The 17386-nt window shown below is 52.7% G+C and overlaps 1 protein-coding gene across 4 annotated transcripts in view; it reads right to left on the bottom strand.

Annotated features, from left to right (window-relative positions):
* Positions 1-9386: 9386 nt before the first annotated feature.
* Positions 9387-17386, bottom strand: part of TLK2 (tousled like kinase 2) — a 44381-nt gene continuing 36381 nt past the window's right edge. For all 4 annotated transcript variants that reach the window (XM_014956551.1, XM_014956554.1, XM_014956553.1 and 1 more), the window contains 5 exons: positions 16370-16539; positions 14761-14899; positions 13522-13633; positions 12422-12529; positions 9387-12099 (listed from right to left, as the gene is read on the bottom strand). In XM_014956551.1, the coding sequence (XP_014812037.1) occupies positions 11926-12099; positions 12422-12529; positions 13522-13633; positions 14761-14899; positions 16370-16539 (703 nt within the window). In that variant the 3' untranslated portion in view covers positions 9387-11925. The remainder of the gene's footprint in view (positions 12100-12421; positions 12530-13521; positions 13634-14760; positions 14900-16369; positions 16540-17386) is intronic.

The following is a 17386-nucleotide window of genomic DNA, read 5'->3' on the forward strand; positions in this document are numbered from 1 at the left end:
TGGTGGGGTTTGGGAATGAAGGTGTGGTTGGGGATAAAGATGGGGTTTGGGAATAGAGGAGGGGTTTGGGGTAAAGATTTGGGGTTGATGGGTTTGGGGGTGAAAGTGGGGTTTGGGAATGGAGGAGAGGTTTGGGGTAAAGATTTGGGGGTGATGGTGGGATTTGGGGATGAAGCAGAGGCTTTGCAGGATGGCCAGCGCATCCCTGCAAAGCCCTGGGGAGGGCTGGCTCCCTCACAGAAGGCCCACGCAGCACCCCTCTGGACCCCAGGTGGCCCTCATGTCCCCGAGGGTGCGTGAGAGATGCCCACGGTGCCACCAACCCCATTGGGTCTCACTGAGCTGTGAGTGAGAACCTTCTCTGTGGCCCGGGACCTCTGTGTGGGAGTCCACCTCCACCAGTGAGAGAAGCCAAGGGCTGCCATGAGCTGCCACTGCACATTTTGGGTGGCACCTCTGGGTGATTGGATGAAACACCAGCTGAATCTTCCTCCATCCATCCCTGCGGAAGCTGGGCAGCTCCTGTATCACCTCTGGACACAGCTGGTTTCTGATGGACACACTTGACCCCTTGCTGTAGGTTGGTTTGGGAAGACCAAGGAGCAATAGACCCCTCGTTCCTGTGGTCAACTGCGAGCTGGAGAGCCTGGCTCCTGTGCAAGGGAGTGAAGGTGCCTCAGGAAGGTGGTTTTGAAACCCAAAATGCAAGATCACCAAAGTACGGAACAAGATAGCAGAGCTGAAATGAAAACATCTATCTTATCTACACCATTGACGAGCAGCCAACGGCTTCACTCTACAGATATTACCATCAGGATGGGCCCAGTTTGAGCCCCACACACCCAGTGACTCCCCCCTCATGCAGAGACACCTCTAGGGTTTGATATCCCTCACCCCAGACCGAGAGCTCCTTCTTTGCCCAAGGCGGGGAGATCCCTTCCTCCAGACAGATCCTGGGTAAGTGACTGATAACGTGCTAAATTAATACTAATGAAACATCACTAATCCATGTAGCTACTCAATATTAATTAGTATAAACTTTGTAGAGATAATTCCATTAGACATAAACCCTTGTCCAAGTCTGAGAGGAAGATTGGACCTACTTACTGCACCTCGGATCCATCAGAAGGAAACGAGGGGGTCCACTCCAAACCTCCTGACTCAACGGGAGGGTCTTCCTCACCCTTTGGTCTCTGGGTGAATCCATCTAACTCGACTCTAACTCAATTTTCCTTTCTATGTTTCTTCTATGCAGTAATTAATAAGGTGAACCTTGTCATCAAACTCGTTGAATCTTAACAACTGTCGAAGTTCATTAAATTCCATCCAATTTATTGAACTCTGTCAAATTATTATTTTACCTCAATAAAACATTCTTCTCCGCCGGGACTTCATGGCACCTTCCACCCACCAACCCTGCCTGGAGAGCGGTCTCTTGCCTCCAGCTTCCCGGGATTCTGCCCGTGTGGATCTATCCCATAGTCAAGAGCTGAATAGAAAAGGCTTTTAAAAACTTTTAAATAATTTTTTAATTTTTTTTTTCCTCACCTCCCGTCTAGGCAGGGCTGCCCGGCCCTGAAAGCCGTGTGAAGAAGGCAGCCTGTGTGGAAAATGCTGGAAATCAGCATTTTCTGGGCTTCATACGGCCATCGGGCTGTGTGTCCCTGTGCGAGGATGCCCACTGCCACGGGAGCCACGCGGGCACCACGCATCCCTACTCTGGGGGTTTCTCTGGTGCTAAAAGCCATTTCACACCTTCAAAAATATCAGCCCCAAAATAGCTCAGGTGCTCCCCTCCTCCTGGAGCTCTGGCTGGGGGTAACGGGCCAGACGAGGCACCTGGAGGGGATTCACTCTTTGCTTGAGCCAAATAAAAGCCCCAGGGCAACAAAGATGATTAAGGGATTGGAGCATCTCCCTTATGAGGAAAGGTTGAGAGAAGGAAGAACTTCTTTGGGGGGAGGGTGGCAGAGCCCTGGCAGAGGCTGCCCAGGGAGGGTGTGGAGTCCCCTTCTCTGGAGATCTTCAAGCCCCACCTGGATGCTCCTGAGTGATGTGCTCTGGGCAGCCCTGGTTTGGCAGGGGAGTTGGGCTGGATGATCTCTAGAGGTCCCTTCCAACTTCAACAATTCCCTGATTCTGTGAAATCCCTGAAACCCGGGAGGAGAAAATGGCATTGAGCAGTGAGGCGCTGGCTCACCTGGGCATCGCGCTGCAGAGCCAGTTCTGCTCGGTTTCTGGAGCAAGCAAGAAAGCTTTGAGAGGTGGGGATGGAATATCAGGAGGTGTGGTGGGACCCAGGTTGGATACATTGAGCTTTTTTTGCTCAGGCTTTTGCTGGGAAGCCCCGGGGGAGCAGCACAGGCTGGTGCCTGCTCTGTGTCCCCACACTCAAGGGCTGTGCTCAGACCCACCTGAAAAGCAGCAAACTCATCCTTTCCCTGGTGGCTGGAAGGGTCCAGCTGCTCCCTTGGCCTTGCCTGTGGTGTAGCAACGTGGCACGGTGCAAAGATTTGGTTGTACTGGTGCAGAAAGGGTGTCCATCCCACGGGAGCATCCCTGAGGATGCGGGAGCCTCACCTCCTGAAGCTCTCCAGGGATTTGGGCAGGGGGAGGCAGACTCTGCCCTGCAAAATTCAGCCGAAACAATGCTTTTCATCAAGCCAAGATGATGGCAGTGCTCCCTCGAGCGGGGAGCAGGATGTGGCCCCGAGACGGCACGTGGTGGGGGGGGGGACACACACGTGTAAAGCCCCAGCCACGTGGTGTTTGCCTGCTCTTGTGAAAATAAATGAATCCGTTGTTTCCCAGCAAGGCAGGAAGGACCTGCAGACCGGTGCCAGGACAGGCTTTGGGGATGCAAACCCTCCGGGCGGGGGGCCCCAATTAAGCACATCAGCATCTGGGCTGTTGGGTTTATTAAGCCAGGGATTATTTTTTAATTGAGGCAGCGCCGGGAGAACAACCTCGCTCGCCCTCCGTGGCTGGACATGGCGGGGGGGGCTGCCCCCCAGGGAGAAGAGGGGATTGCCCAGCTCCTCTCTCCCATCCCTAACCCTTGGAGACCACTCCTGGGGGATCCCACCCACTGAGGCACCAGCAGCTGGACGTGATGGAACCGTGAAGTCCCATAAGTGGGACCCTCCATCCATCCCAAACAAACCCCACATCCCTTTCTTGGAGGGGAATTCCATCCAAAGCAGGGGACACAGCAGAGCCGAAAGGCTTCAGATCCCACGGAGCATCGCTGCCTCCTGGCCTGGCTTATCCCATGCCTGGGAGGTCCCGTAACCCTTGGAGACCACTCCTGGGGGATCCCACCCACTGAGGCACCAGCAGCTGGACGTGATGGAACCGTGAAGTCCCATAAGTGGGACCCTCCATCCATCCCAAACAAACCCCACATCCCTTTCTTGGAGGGGAATTCCATCCAAAGCAGGGGACACAGCAGAGCCGAAAGGCTTCAGATCCCACGGAGCATCGCTGCCTCCTGGCCTGGCTTATCCCATGCCTGGGAGGTCCCGTGATTAGAAGATAATTAGCACTTCCTAATAATTAATTCCCCCAGTGTGGGCCAACAGCTCCTCATCTATCTCTCCTCCTAATCCAGTTTAGTACCAGTTCAGTTGCTACTCGTCGGAGCGCAGCGGGAGGAAATGCATTTTTCCCTTCCCCTGGGATGTTTCCAAGCTGTCTGACCTCTCTGGCCCTAACGAGTCGCTGCCAGACGAGGGGAGGCGGCTGCGTGCAGGGGATGGATGGATGGATGGACGGACGGACGCCCGCGCCGCGGCCCAGCTCCCCCGAGAGCTCTTTGCACCCGGGCGAGGGATGGGAGCGATGGGTTTGTCCTGGGTTTGGCCAGCACTTGGGACATCCAGTGTCTGCGGCCGATCCCCGCAGTCAGAGCATCTGTGTCTGTCCCCTAGTTGGAAAAATAAATGCTATTTGTTAATATTTGTATCTTTTATAATAAACGCGAAAAGGAACGTAGTGGATGGGGATGGGGACAGTGGAGGGGCTGCAGTGGGACAGGGGGAAACCGCGTCAGCTCGAGTGAAAGTCACCCTGCAGAAGGATTTGGAAAGTATTTGTGGAGGTGGATCCGTGGCAATCGCCCACCTTTGGCCACAGGTCTGTCCTGGTCGGGAGCACTGGCAGGGAACGGGTCAATGGGGGATGCCCAGCTTCCCACTGGTTGGAAAATAAACGGTGCTAATGAGCTGTGGGACCCAGCACCCCACCAGTTACAGAGTTTCAGGCTGATACGGGGCATGTTTAGTGTTTGCTGGTGTCAGAGGTGTTACAGGATGGGATTTGGGGACCTGGGGACCAGGAGAGCACCAGATTCAAGGGCAGAAGCTCTGCAGGAAGGATCTCTACCAACCCACCAGCCACCTCTGAGGACCAGAGGGTCCAAAGGGTCTAATTTTAGAGCCTGAGGAGGACACGGGGGTACCGTATCCAACAAGGATGCTGCACATCCTGCTCGATTGTGTTCTTCCAGGTATGTCCCTCACCTCTGGTGGCTCTTGGTGGGATGAGGGGCTCCATGGGGGCAGCGCTGGAGCTCAAAGCCCTGCCCTACAGGCAGTGGCTGTCGGGGGGCTGCTGGTGCTGGGGGCTTCGCTTTGGGGATGGGCAACACCTGCCAGGTTGGGCCACGAGCTCAGCCCCTCCGTCCGCGTCGCCCCGGCCTCATCCTGGCCCCCGAACGGCACCGGCCAGGCCAAGATCAACACCCACCTGGCAGCCGCCGCCGCGCTGAGGTCACTGCTGAGGGAAGAGGCCGTCTCGGCGTCTGCTGGCTCCTCTCTCCCCCGCGCCGGCGGCAGGGAAAGGCCACGTCGCTCCCCACCCCTTGGAGACAGGCGGGGGATGGCCATGGAGAGGGCTTCCCCCCCACCCAGAGCCAGAAAGAGGGGTGGTGAGCAGCCCCCTCGCTGGGACACAGGGCTCAGCACATCCCTCCGCACGGGGTACGGCAGGGGACTCGGCCCCAAAGTGAATTTGCAGCCTTCCCTCCGAGGATGAGCCTGGGGACACCGTGTTGGGGGCTCAGCTCCTCCAGCCCCGGGCATGTTGGTGGCCATGGGGTGACACTGATGGTTTCCCCAGGGTATGGCTTTCCCTGGGCGCCGAGGGTTCAGCTCGGGGATTGGGGGGGGTCTCAGGTTTGGTGGCCAGGGCTCCACGGAGCCAGGGGGTGTCGGGGAGGCACCATCCCCTACACAGCAGTTTACTCCCCGTGCTCCTCGCCCGAGTGCAGAAACTCAGTATTTAAGATAAGCCCCAGCTCCACTCGACACCCAGCTGCGGGTAGAAGGATCCCAGCCAAAAAGAAGGGCCGTTTCCCTGCCTCCAAACCGACCATCCCCTCGGCTCTTGCAAGAAGCAGACAGGGCTTTGTCAGCTGCTGGGGTCCCTCCAGGGGTTCAATCAGCCTCGACCCCCTCCCCAAATCCCTCCCCAACACCCCCTCGCTCCCAGCGCCTCACAGGGGGTCCCTTTGTGGGTGCCCCGCGCTGCAGCTCTCGGGGCTTTTTGCTGCTCTCTCTTCTGCAGCCCTTAAAAGTCAGGCAAGTTCAAGCTGCAAATAATTTATTAAAACCAGATGTGCTCGCTCAAAAGCTGCCACGAGGAATTTCAGGGCGCTCCAGCCCTGGGAGGGCCAGCGCCGAGATCCCTGCCCTTCCGCCGCGGGGGCGAGAAGAGGCCGGGGGCTGCCCGGGGAGCAGCGCTGCCCTTCCAGCCCGATGCCTTCTCCTTCCTTCCTCCCCAGGGCTGCTGGAAAAAGGGGCAGCGAGGAATTCCAGCAAGAAATTCGCCTTTTAGAAAAACACTTTCTCCGCATGACTCAAGAGCAAATTAGCAGCGGCGGGTCGAGGAGCAGGGAGGGAGGGAGGGAGGGAGGGAGGGCAGCTCGAGAGTGGGGAAGGACAACACATCCCCAACTGCATCTTCCTCCCGCCGGATGCAGGGATGGGAGCGGGGAGCAGAGCTCCCACCCTGTCCCCAGGCCCCTTCCAGCAGGAGCAGCGTGATCCAGTGGCCACGTAGTCGGCCCTAGATGCTTCACTTTCCACCTCCATCACTGCCTCACCTTGTAGCCACAGACACCTCCGTCCCTCACCATCTCCTTTTGGTCCCTTTAGCCTTGGAGGGGTTTTGGCATCAATCCCAGCTGGTCTCCTGCGCTTGGGTGCGAGCGGGTGGATTTTCGGGATTAGCAGGAGCCGGGATGAGCCAATGCTGAACAAAGCAGGTTTTGAGCCCTGAACTTGATGCAAAGCTGAGCCGGGCCAAGAGCGAGGAGGTTGCCGACACGGCAGCCCGTGTCCCGTGGAGCCCGGCCAGCGCGAGCTCGTGGCTCCTGCGCAGCCGGCGGCTTTGGTCAAGAGAGGACAGGGCTGAGCAGAGCTGGATTTCTCCTTCCTATGAATGTAAACGGAGCCAAGCACCTTATACACCCACCATCTGAACTCCCTGGGAATGGGAGATCTGGCCAGCATGCAAGGCCAAGTCTCCCCGTCTTCACCCTGCTGCTCCCCACAGCATCCCTGCATTTTTAGCTCCATCCATCCATCCATCCATCCATCCATCCATCCATCCACCCATCCCTTTTTTAGTTCCATCTGGACCACTGCATCCCTCCGCCCTGCCCCTGCAGCCCAAGTATCAGCGATGGGAGAGCAGTCAGGGCTGCCTGTGGGATGGTGAGGCTCATCCCACACGCTGGTGGAGCAAGTGGTGGCCAACCTCTAGTTTTAGGCTTTACCAGATCAGCTGGAAGCACCCAGCACCCCCAGCGCTGACCCAGATGGTGCTTGGAAACCAGGAGCAACAGAGCAATAGAAACACCCAGCTCCAGCCAAAGGATGGAGGGAGAAGAAAGGCTGCAGCAACCCCATCCCACAGCAGGATTTCACTGAATTTCACTGAATTTTTTAGAGTTGGAAGGGACCATAGAGATCATCTAGTCCAACTCCCCTGCTGAAGCAGGATTGCCCAGAGCTTGTCAGAGCATGTTACTCAGGAGCATCCAGGCGGGTCTTGAAAATCTCCAAAGGGGACTCCACACCCTCCCTGGGCAGCCTGTTCCAGGGCTCTGCCACCCTCACTGTGAAGAAGTTTTTCCTCATATTCAAGTGGAACCCTTTATGTTCCAACTTGTGCCCGTTGCCCCTTGTCCTCTCACTGGCAACCACTGAAAAGAGTCTGGGATGTGGGGCTGGGAGGGAAGAGGAGCGCGGAGGAGCGTGCGGCGCTGGCGGCAGCGCCCGGCCCCTCACCAGACAGCACGCGCCGGCGGCTTCTCCCACCCCTGGCCCCCCCAGGCAGTTAATGCATGAAACCAGAGCGTGTCCCAGCCCCGGCCCCCGCTCGGCGCAGACAATAGTGTCCTTGTGGCCAAGACGCCTGTTCCTGGGTGTGAAACGTGGCGAGGGGAGGCCGAGCGGCCCCGTGTTTGCTTGGCCTCTCGCCCCCACCCAGGGCGAGGGCCGTGGGGTGCCCCCGAGGGCAGCGCTGTGGGGCCAGGGGGAAGCAGATGCTGTGGGCACAGCCACGTGCGGTGGTGGAAATTCAGGATGTGGGTGCAAAAGATCCATCACCATCTGGTAGAAAAGGCACCTCTGGGCTGGGTGGGAGCCAGGGCTGCGCAGGGTCATAGAATCATAGAATGGTCCAGGCCAGAAGGGACCTCCAAAGCCCATCTAGTCCCACCCCCCCGCAGTCAGCAGGGACACCCCCAACTAGACCAGGTTGCCCAGGGCCTCGTCGAGCCTCTCCTTGAATATCTCCAGGGAAGGGGCCTCAACCACCTCCCTGGGCAACCTGTTCCAGTGCTCCACCACCCTCACAGTGAAGAACCCTCTCCTCATCTCCAGTCTAAATCTGTTCCCCTCCAGCTTGAAGCCATTGCCCCTCGTCCTGTCACTGCAGGCCTTTCTAAACAGGCTCTCCCCAGCCTTCCTGTAGGCTCCCTTCAGGTACTGGCAGGCTGCTATTAGGTCTCCCCGGAGCCTCCTCTTCTCCAGGCTGAACAACCCCAGCTCCCTCAGCCTGTCCTCGTAGCAGAGGTGCTCCATCCCCTTGATCATCCTTGCGGCCCTTGTGGGTCCCACTTCCACACGCTGCAAAGTCTCCTCTCCCCCCTCCACGCCAGGAGTGAGAAGGTTTAAAGTCAAGGCTGGTTGAGCCAGGCTGGTGGAGCACCCAGAAGAGAACATCCTCCAGCAGCAAACCCCAGGGAGACACTGGCAGCGGTAGCAAACCTCACGTGGAGGCTTTTCCAGGTCACAAAACGAAGCGGGGCTGGCCCATTTGGCAGAAGGCAGCTCATTTCAGAGCGTGGCTCCCGACGAAGCATCCAGGGAGGCAGCCCCTCAGTCCATCTCATTCCTGCTGGCACCGAGCTGAGAGCATCATCCCATCTGTGTCCCCTCTCCCGGCCACCCCACACGTGCCTGGGGGGTACCTGGCCCTGGGGGTCCCACCGCCGCCACCGCAGGATGCTTGTGCCTTCACCACCGCCTCCCCCTGCCCAAATCTGCGTCGCATCATCCAAAACTGGCACAGGGGGCCAAAAAACTAATGAGTTTCAGCAGCGGGGAGGGAGCCGAGCTGCTCGCGGTGTTCGGTTTCACTCGCCCTCAGCCGAAAGCTGACTTGAAGTTAAAGCCCAGCCAGGGTGACGTCAGGTTTGCAGAGAAACCCTGATCCCCACAAACTCTTCCCGGGGAGGAACCAGGCCCTGGAGGGCAGGTACCAGCCCATTTTGGGGGGGGGATGCCCCACACAGAGGGTGGGAGACGCCTGCGGAGGAGCTGGGCACGCAAACCAGCACTCCCTGGTTATTAGTCCAGATATAAGCAGACTCCACATCTTCAGCTGCCAAGGTCCTCTTTCGTTTTCTATTGTATGTTTTTAAAGCTGACAAGACTCAGCCATAAATTAACGAGCTGAGTTTCTCATCGTTGCTCAACGTGGTTATTCTGGGTGACTGAGATCGGAGCCCCAGGGGCTGGGGAGCGGCCACCGGCTCGGCACAGCTGGCCAGGGCACAGGAGTTCAACATCAATTTTCATCAACAGATGAAAAAGGTGTTTTTTGTGTCCTTCTTAAGGCAGCTGCTACTCTACTGACACGGGACAAACCCACCTTGGATGTGACTCTGTCTTCCCGAACAAGAGCGATGCCAGTAATTAAGTAACACAAGGTAATTTGCAGCGATTCCCACCTCAGATGAACAGATCTCAGTGCTCTGAGCTGTTGAATGCAACCATCCTCCATCCTTCCTCATCTTGCCCCGTGTCACCTCCGCAGCCACTGCAAGAGAGCTCGTGCCAACGCCACAAAGAGCAAAACAGTGAGAGCCAGGCAAATCAGTTTCTTAAAACTTATTTTAATATCCATGTCTCATCTGTTGGGTAGAGCCAAAACAGTCTGGCCTGGTTTTAAGTTACAAATTCTTCATACACTTTTCTTTAAGTAAATGAACAGTGTGGCAATAGGGTCTGTTATTGGAAGTGAAACCCATATTAACAAGGAAGCGTCGCAGCCAGAATTCTAGCAGGGTTCTTCACTGCCACCAGCCCCAGGGAAAGGGCAGGGCTGTCCCCAGGCCCCTGGATGGGTGTCGCACAGCAGGAATAAATGCATCTGACACAAAAACTAATCACACCCACAGAGATAGCACACACTGTTATGTCCAAGAAACAACGGGACCGGGATAGAAAAAACCCTTTTAGAATTCTCCCCGCTGCGGACAGACACCGAATCATCAGTTTCAGCAAATGGGATGAAGCATCAACCCTGATTTCGCCTGACAGAGGCTGAATAGACACGTCGAAGCGCTGCTTGCGAAACAGTTAACTTCTGGAATAGAGCAGCAGGGATGGAAAGGGCTAAGGAATTATGGCTGAGGATTTAAAGATGCAGTATTTCTTTGCTTTGTTTAAAACGCTACAGTTTAGAGACCACCTTAATGCAGCTGCAAGTGAATACATCCAATTAAAAGCCCAAGAGTCACTACAAAAAGAGTAATAAAAAAAAATGAAAGCGGCAGAGTTCTCTGCTTCCCAGGTCCATTGCTTAAGTTCAACAGACTCTTCCATCTTTCAGCAGATCAAAAGTTCCTGATTGGGTTTAAGCATAATATTTGCAGAGGATGGCTTACAGTAAGGCAGACAAGCAGCAGTTCTCTCTAGAAGTGCATGATGGAGAACATCACTTGCCATGAGATCACCATTCGGGTGCGGAGTGTCCCCAGCAGCCCAGGTGCTGCAGGAACAGCCCCGGAGGTGCCACACAGAGACACCAGTGTCTGGGTACCGGCTTACAAAGTGTGCACAGGGGAATTTTGTTTTTTAAACAACCCCCCAAAGGGCGGTCGTGCACCGCTCTGCTCCCTCCCCAGGCAAACCTCGCTCTCCAACACTGCATCTTTAAATATTTCTGGCTCTGAACTCCTGCCACATGTTAGGAGCACTCCAACCTGGCTGCCACATGTTCAAGTGCTGTGCTTTTCGCGTGTGTTTTCAGTTTTTCCTTCGAGGCGGGGGGAAAAGGGGGCAGAGTGGGGACAAGAGGCTTGCGTTTCACAGCGGGCAGGCTCCAGCTGAAGGTGTAAGACCCCTGCAGGCAGATTACAGAAGGGAGACAAACCCAACAACTAAAGAGCGTTCGCTCCCTTCAAGAACATTATCTCCTTCCCTCTCATTTGAAATCAGACGCAGCGACAGCAACGAGTTAGGAAAGTCAGTAAGTTTTAAAAAGGAAAAGCGTTAAGGGAGAGATGAAGCTTTGCTGCCAGGTCACCTAACTGAGAAGAGCAGCCAAATCTTCAGCTTCAGATTTTTATAACTTGAACAAGACACGTACGGTACCGCACCTGTGATCAGCTGAGCCCTGCTCCCATCCTTTCCCCTTCGCTGCCTGCCTTTTCAACAGTCAGCAGAGATCAGGCTCACGAGCACAGAGAGCACGTCGTGAACACGTCGGGGTGTGTTTTCAAAAAAAGAACAGCACTTCAAATAAATTAAAAAGGTGCAACCGTTGAGACCGCTATGGAGCAGCGGCCGAAAACCTGGTGGCAGCCTGAGCTGTGAGCCACTCTGATCACAGGAGATCTCTGCAGGCCCCTTCTCCCCTGGGCTTCACCGCCCTCCTGAGAAGGTGAGTTATTCCTCAGAGGCCACCCCAAGGGAGCAGAAAGCTGCACCATCCACAGAACAAACACTGCCATAAACCTGCTAATATGGGTTTCACTTTGAGACCAGAAAACTGTTTTCTTCCAAAAAATTGTTATTTTAAAAAACTGAAATTAATTAGGGGTAAAACACTAACTCTAGTGCCATGAACAGGCAGGATCAACTTTTTTCCCCTCCAAAGGGCAAAGAGTCATATACCATCCCCAGCTGAACCTTGGTGCTTCGAGCTTTTCAGGAGATGTTACCTAAACTTTATTAAAAGAAAAAGAACAATGTTTAAATATCAACACTGGACTAGCCCAGTCTTTTTTTCCAAAGTCCACATTCTTCATATGAAGCACACACGGCGTCCTGGATTCCCCAAGGCTGCATGTTCAGAAGTTCACAGTACATGGAACCATGTCTTTTTTTTTTTTTTTTTTGTGTGTGTATTTTCTTGAGTTTCCCCTCCTTGCTCAGAGCAGCCACCCTTTGTGGTCATTAACAGGATAAACCTCAAGCCATCTCCTATCCACGCGGCTTGACCTAGATGCCGAAGGTTTTCTTGATGAGAGTTGATGTTGTCATGCTCTATGGATGGAAAAAAGCAAGAGAAAAAAAGCACCTGGTACAGGTTTCTTGAGACCCTTGCAGATTCCTCTATTCCAAAGCTGTTTCCGAAAGTCTTTTTTGCCGGTTTCTCAAGCAGTTTTTTGGCCTATTACTCTGTGTCTCAGTTTGAAGAGCTGTTATTGGATGTTCCAGAGGTTGATGCAATTGCAGCTCCAGCTGGGCTGCTTGTGGATACAGATTTGCGGATGTGAGGCAGCAAGTAGGGGTCACAGGCCAGCTGCTGGACATCTATCCGATCCTCCTTTCGGTAGGCCAAACAGCGTCTGATAAATGCCTGCAGACACCCCAAAGGCAAAACAAGAATTAGCAGCCGGACAGAAACGGGAAGCTTTCCTCTAACAGATGGAGCAAGGCCCATCTGACAAGCCCAGAGGTGAAATTCCTTCCCCAGTGACCCCGGAGACAGCCCGGCCCCTACACCAGGAGCTCAGCTTTGCTCAGGAGAAAGCACAGGCAGAGGCACACGCTGCGCCCCGGTCAATCCTCAGCCTGACAACTGCAACGATGCAAAAACCTGCTTCTTGCTGGTTTTAAAGAAACCAAGAGGAAGGAACTGCCAGTGCCGATCGCTCAAACTCACTGTGAGAAGGATTTACCTTTGCTTCTGGCGTGACTACTGGCTTTGGAGGGAACTGCACCTCGGTAGCTTTCAGAATTGTGTTCTCCTGCAGAATATCTTGCTGTGACTGGTTGTGACCAAAGGGCTACCAAAAAAACCAGAAGACAGTTGTTAAAGGTTGATGACAGGCCTTAAAAAACCCGCAACGCTACTGTTTATCATCACTTGACATCAACATTTTTCCAGGCAAGAAGCCACGAACGCTGTGAAGGTGCGGCAGATTCCAGCCAGATGAGCAGGACATGCTGCTCCTACGCTTCAGCTGAGGAAAAGGGACCAAGTGGAAACGTGTCTGGGGTGTCTCCGGCTCGCAGGAGGGATCTCCACCTGCTTCCAGACCTCGTGGCTCAGCTTCAGGGTGTGCATCAGGGCCTTCATCTAAGCTGACAGGAGATTCACCCACTTGGCTCTTTGCTGGGCTGGTTCCACCATTTCTCTGACCGACACCACCAAGCAACACAGCGTGTTTGTCAGCCCAGGCTTTCACAACACTTGGTTACCAAGGACTCGTGAAAACAAGAGTAGGTGGAATCCTTTTCCTGCTCCAACCTATTTCTTCTGTTGTCATAAAAACAAATTACCTTTTCTCATGACACACCACCTCTTCCTGATCCAAACCTCTCCCTTCCAAAAGCCTTCCTAAAAACTTCTAGAGAGGGTCTTTGTACCTGCCTTTTTTTTTTTTTTCCCTAAAACACTCACAGCTGTCGAGCAGTATCAGCTCAACAAAGACTGAGTGCATCTAAAGCATCACAAAACAGCACCAGACCAGGAACCTCAGTGTCTGGCTCTGAACAATACTCTTGTCCTGCCCTTAATGGCCTCAGTGGGAACATGCCCAGTGGAAAGAGATGTTCCGCAGAACATTGCTTTTGAAGGAAGTGTCATGTAGAGCAAAACACCACCTAATGAGCTCTCCCCACTTCATTAAGCACGGACTCTGCCTTGGAACTGATGGCAAGGAGACAAAGCAGAAGCACCTTCTGAGCCTGGGGAGCAGAAGGAAGCAGAAGCCAGCTCTGCCTCCCAAAAGGTTTGGGAATTACCACTTCGAAAAGAGTTAAAATACCTTCTTACCTTTCTGCCGTAGAGACACTGGTAGAAGATGACTCCCACTGACCAGACATCAACTTTATTTGAAATCTTTGGAGGTTCTTTCCCAACCACAAAACATTCTGGTGGCAAATACCTGATTAGAAGGAAGTGAGAGGAGTTTATGAGCAGCATCTCCAAATAGTTTCAATCATTTTATTTTGAAAGGCAGGAACAAGCTGTTCTGTGATCAGATATTGGCTTGGGACTCAAGGGACCCTATTTCATTTCTGTGCATCCTTGGGCCAAGATTGTCAAAGCATTCCCCTTCTGGGAACAGGGATCCCATGGACTCTCCAGATGCTCATGGTCTGAGCAAGTCAGCACAGTGAGTTTCTTTTCAGCAGAGCACATAAACCAATCCCATTTTCTTTTATCTTCAGGACTGGTATTTGTTGTTAAAAGGGCTTGGCCAACAATTCCACAATAGAACCACAGAGCCAAAATACATATTTCTAGAAATACAACCCCAGATGCCACATCCCAGTCAGAGACGCTCAGCCTCCCTCAAACTACAGCCAGTTCCATTTTTAGGAAGGGAACAAACCTGTGCAATACTGAGTGCCTTAACAAACGTCCCTGTACATCTGTTACCCTTAGTGACAGCCTGCAGCTTGGGCAATGTCTAAGAATCACGTTCAGTGGCACTTCCTGCAGGTCTTGCTCTCAGCCACGGGTGATGCCATGACAACACTTGGCACTGAGGATCAAGTATTGCTGAAAACATCTTTCTCATGACATGACACATGACATAGACATGGCATCTTTCACTTGAAAGCGAAGCTCTGTCTTCAGACAGCACTGTGGGATTTACATCTTTTGTAAGAGCTAACTATGGATTTTCACCTTCTCATCTCCCTGATGTACCTGAATTTCCAAATAGGCACAGTATCCCTCCTCCTCCGTGCTTAAACTGTTAGTGCCACTACAGGCTGTGACACAGCAGCCAAGCTCCACTCCAGAGCTCGCTATCTCAGAGGCTTACACAGTTTTTCACCAGGCCCTTTGGATAAGAAATGGTTTTCAAATACCTAAACACTAACCCACTGAAAAGTAAAAAGCTGCCAGCCTCAAAGGGACCTGTGTGACAACGGGAGCAGTTTCCAGGGTCTCAAACCTCCAGCGTCTCAAGCTGTGGCAGCACATACAGAGCTGACATAACTCCAAAGCTGTTTATAAACTGTTCTTGATCTGTAAGTTGCAAGTGCCCGAGGCGACGCTTACCAGTAAGTACCAGCCCCCTGCGATGTCAGTTCCATGCCATCAACAGAGTTGTAGCTGTCATCATCCATGATTTTGGAAAGTCCAAAATCTGTGATTTTTATCTCTCCACATGCAGTACCATTGACTAGAAGAATGTTACCTAGACAGAGGAAGAAAACAGGCCCTTAGGACACACATCTAGCAGGGAAAAAAAGCAAGAATAAAATTGCACTGAACTGTGGCACTCTGCAGGGGAGGACAAGGAAGCTACACAGTGAGCTGCAGCAGCCTGGGGTAGACGTTTTAGCACTCAGTACCCTGAGCTCCAGGGACAAGTCAGCTCCCACCCAGTGCTAGAACTCATCTGCTCATCCTTGAATGACCCAGTGGCCCCACATTACTTGGAGCCTCCAGATTCTGAGCCCTATTAGCCAAACGAGCTTGACACCCCTGCTGTTTTGACCCCTCCCAAAGGTCCCGTTGGAAAGGCAGGTCAAAAAGGAGGACTAAGGAGAGAAATACACACACACACAGAGTTATGAGTCATTCTGCCCAGAAGTCCTGACTTGCCCTGGCCTCTCAGCAGCCAGAAACTCTCTCCTTCCTGGCAGAGCTCCCCAGTGGCTTTCTAAGCTCGAAAAGGACAATTGCTGCTTAGGCAGGCAAGAGGCTTTTACAAATCCATCAAGAAGTTGGATCTTGATGAGTGTTTTTCTCAAAGCCTACAATGAAACAGCAGAATGCTGCGTGATGGCAGTGGATGAATCACAGTTTTAGGAGGAGATCTGCAGTGTGCTCACACAGCACCAGGAGAGTCGGCAGCCGGGGGAAGAAACAGGGTCACTAGAACTAGTGCAACAGCACCACCTCCCGTACTGATTCCTCGTGCTGATGCAATAAACCACATCACACACCACTTACACAATGCTGATGAAGTGCCACCAGCAAAGGGAGACAAGCCAGGGAAAGCTGCCCAAAGAGATGGCTTGCATTTTACTGGGCTAGGAAAAGAGCTGTGCAGCCAGTACGCTGCACCCCAAAAGAGAGCACCTCCATTTTCCCCTTCGTGACTCTGCCTAATAATAAAGGGAAATCCACAGCAACATTTGGAGAGGACCTTACTGAATTCAAAGGCAGAACTGAGCACACACTTCAACTCTATGTCCCCAGCTTTATGAGCTGCCACACAGTATGAGAAACCGAGTGCTTCCAAGTTCACTTCTGCCACCAAATTTTCAGGCAGATGATTACAGAAAGAACAAGCCAGAAAAATGGGAACACGAAACACACTAGTAATTATGGGAACCCTTTATGAAGCAATAACAGAAGCTCTCAACAGCAAGAATATAAGCAGAACATTAAGAAACCAAACACAGACACTTGGTGGTTCAAGGGCTCACTCTGAACAAGGAGCCTACTTTTTCTAGAATGTTATTTCCTCTTTTATGTCGCAATTCTGGGAGACAATACCCTTTTCACAGCATGTTCTATGCATTTTAGTATTTTTTTCTTTTTACAAGTTAGTTTTCCCAGACAGCCCTGTCTCCTTTTTGCTGTCTGACCACAGGAAACCTCCCCACGTTACTTATAACCCATTACCTTTAGTCATGTCAGTAGCAGCACAGCATACCTGGTTTAAGGTCATAGTGTATGATGGGAGGTTTGATTTCATTTAAGTATTTTAAAGCGTTCACAATCTGCATGATAATGGATCGTGCCTCTTTCTCCGACATTAACTTGTGCTGTTTCAGGTAGAAGTCCAGATCATTCCCCTCACAGTATTCTAACACTGTACAAAACCTGAAGGCAAAACAGTAGTCGTTGTAATTAAGGCACTTGATAGAAACCAGAACACTTTGTTATTGCTTATCTGTAAGACTCAACTATTTGGTCAATATATTAAATTAAGAGTCTTCCAGCCTATTAATCCCTTTCTAAAAATAAGCCACCAGGAGCAGAGTCCTCAATGCTCAATGGTACAAAGGTCAGAGATCCCCCATTAAGTGCTAGATCCAGAAGCACAAAGCTGGATCAGCTGGGGCATTTGCCCAGGCCAACAAAGAGTAGGATTTACCAGAAAAACACCACATCTGAAATAATACGGCATCCTGGTTTGTGAGGTTTTCTTTGAGTCTCTAGAAAACCAGTGTTATGCTGAAACTGCCTCAGATATCTCTGCAGTACAGTCTGTAACACTGGTGTGGACACGTCACAGACTGTAGTGAGGCCCCACCTCGAAAGCTGTGTCCAGTTTTGGGCCCCTCACCACAAGAAAAGACATTGAGGTTCTGAAGCAGGTCCAGAGAAGGGCAATGGAGCTGGTGAGGGGTCTGGAGCACAAGTCTTGTGAGGAGAGGCTGAGGGAGCTGGGGGGTTCAGCCTGGAGAAAAGGAGGCTGAGGGGAGACCTTATTGCTCTCTCCAACTCCCTGAAAGGAGGGTGTAGCCAGGGGGTGGTCGGTCTCTTCTCCCAAGGAACAGGCCATGGGACAAGAGGAAACGGCCTCAAGTTGCCCCAGGGGAGGGTCAGATTGGAGATTAGGAACAATTTTGACACTGAAAGGGTTCTTAAGCCTTGGAATGGGCTGCCCAGGGAAGGGGTTGAGGCACCATCCCCGGAGGGATTTAAAAGCTGGGTTGACATAGTG

The sequence above is a fragment of the Calidris pugnax genome, unplaced genomic scaffold (genome assembly GCF_001431845.1).
Source record: "Calidris pugnax isolate Ruff unplaced genomic scaffold, ASM143184v1 scaffold167, whole genome shotgun sequence".
Lineage (NCBI taxonomy): Eukaryota > Metazoa > Chordata > Aves > Charadriiformes > Scolopacidae > Calidris > Calidris pugnax.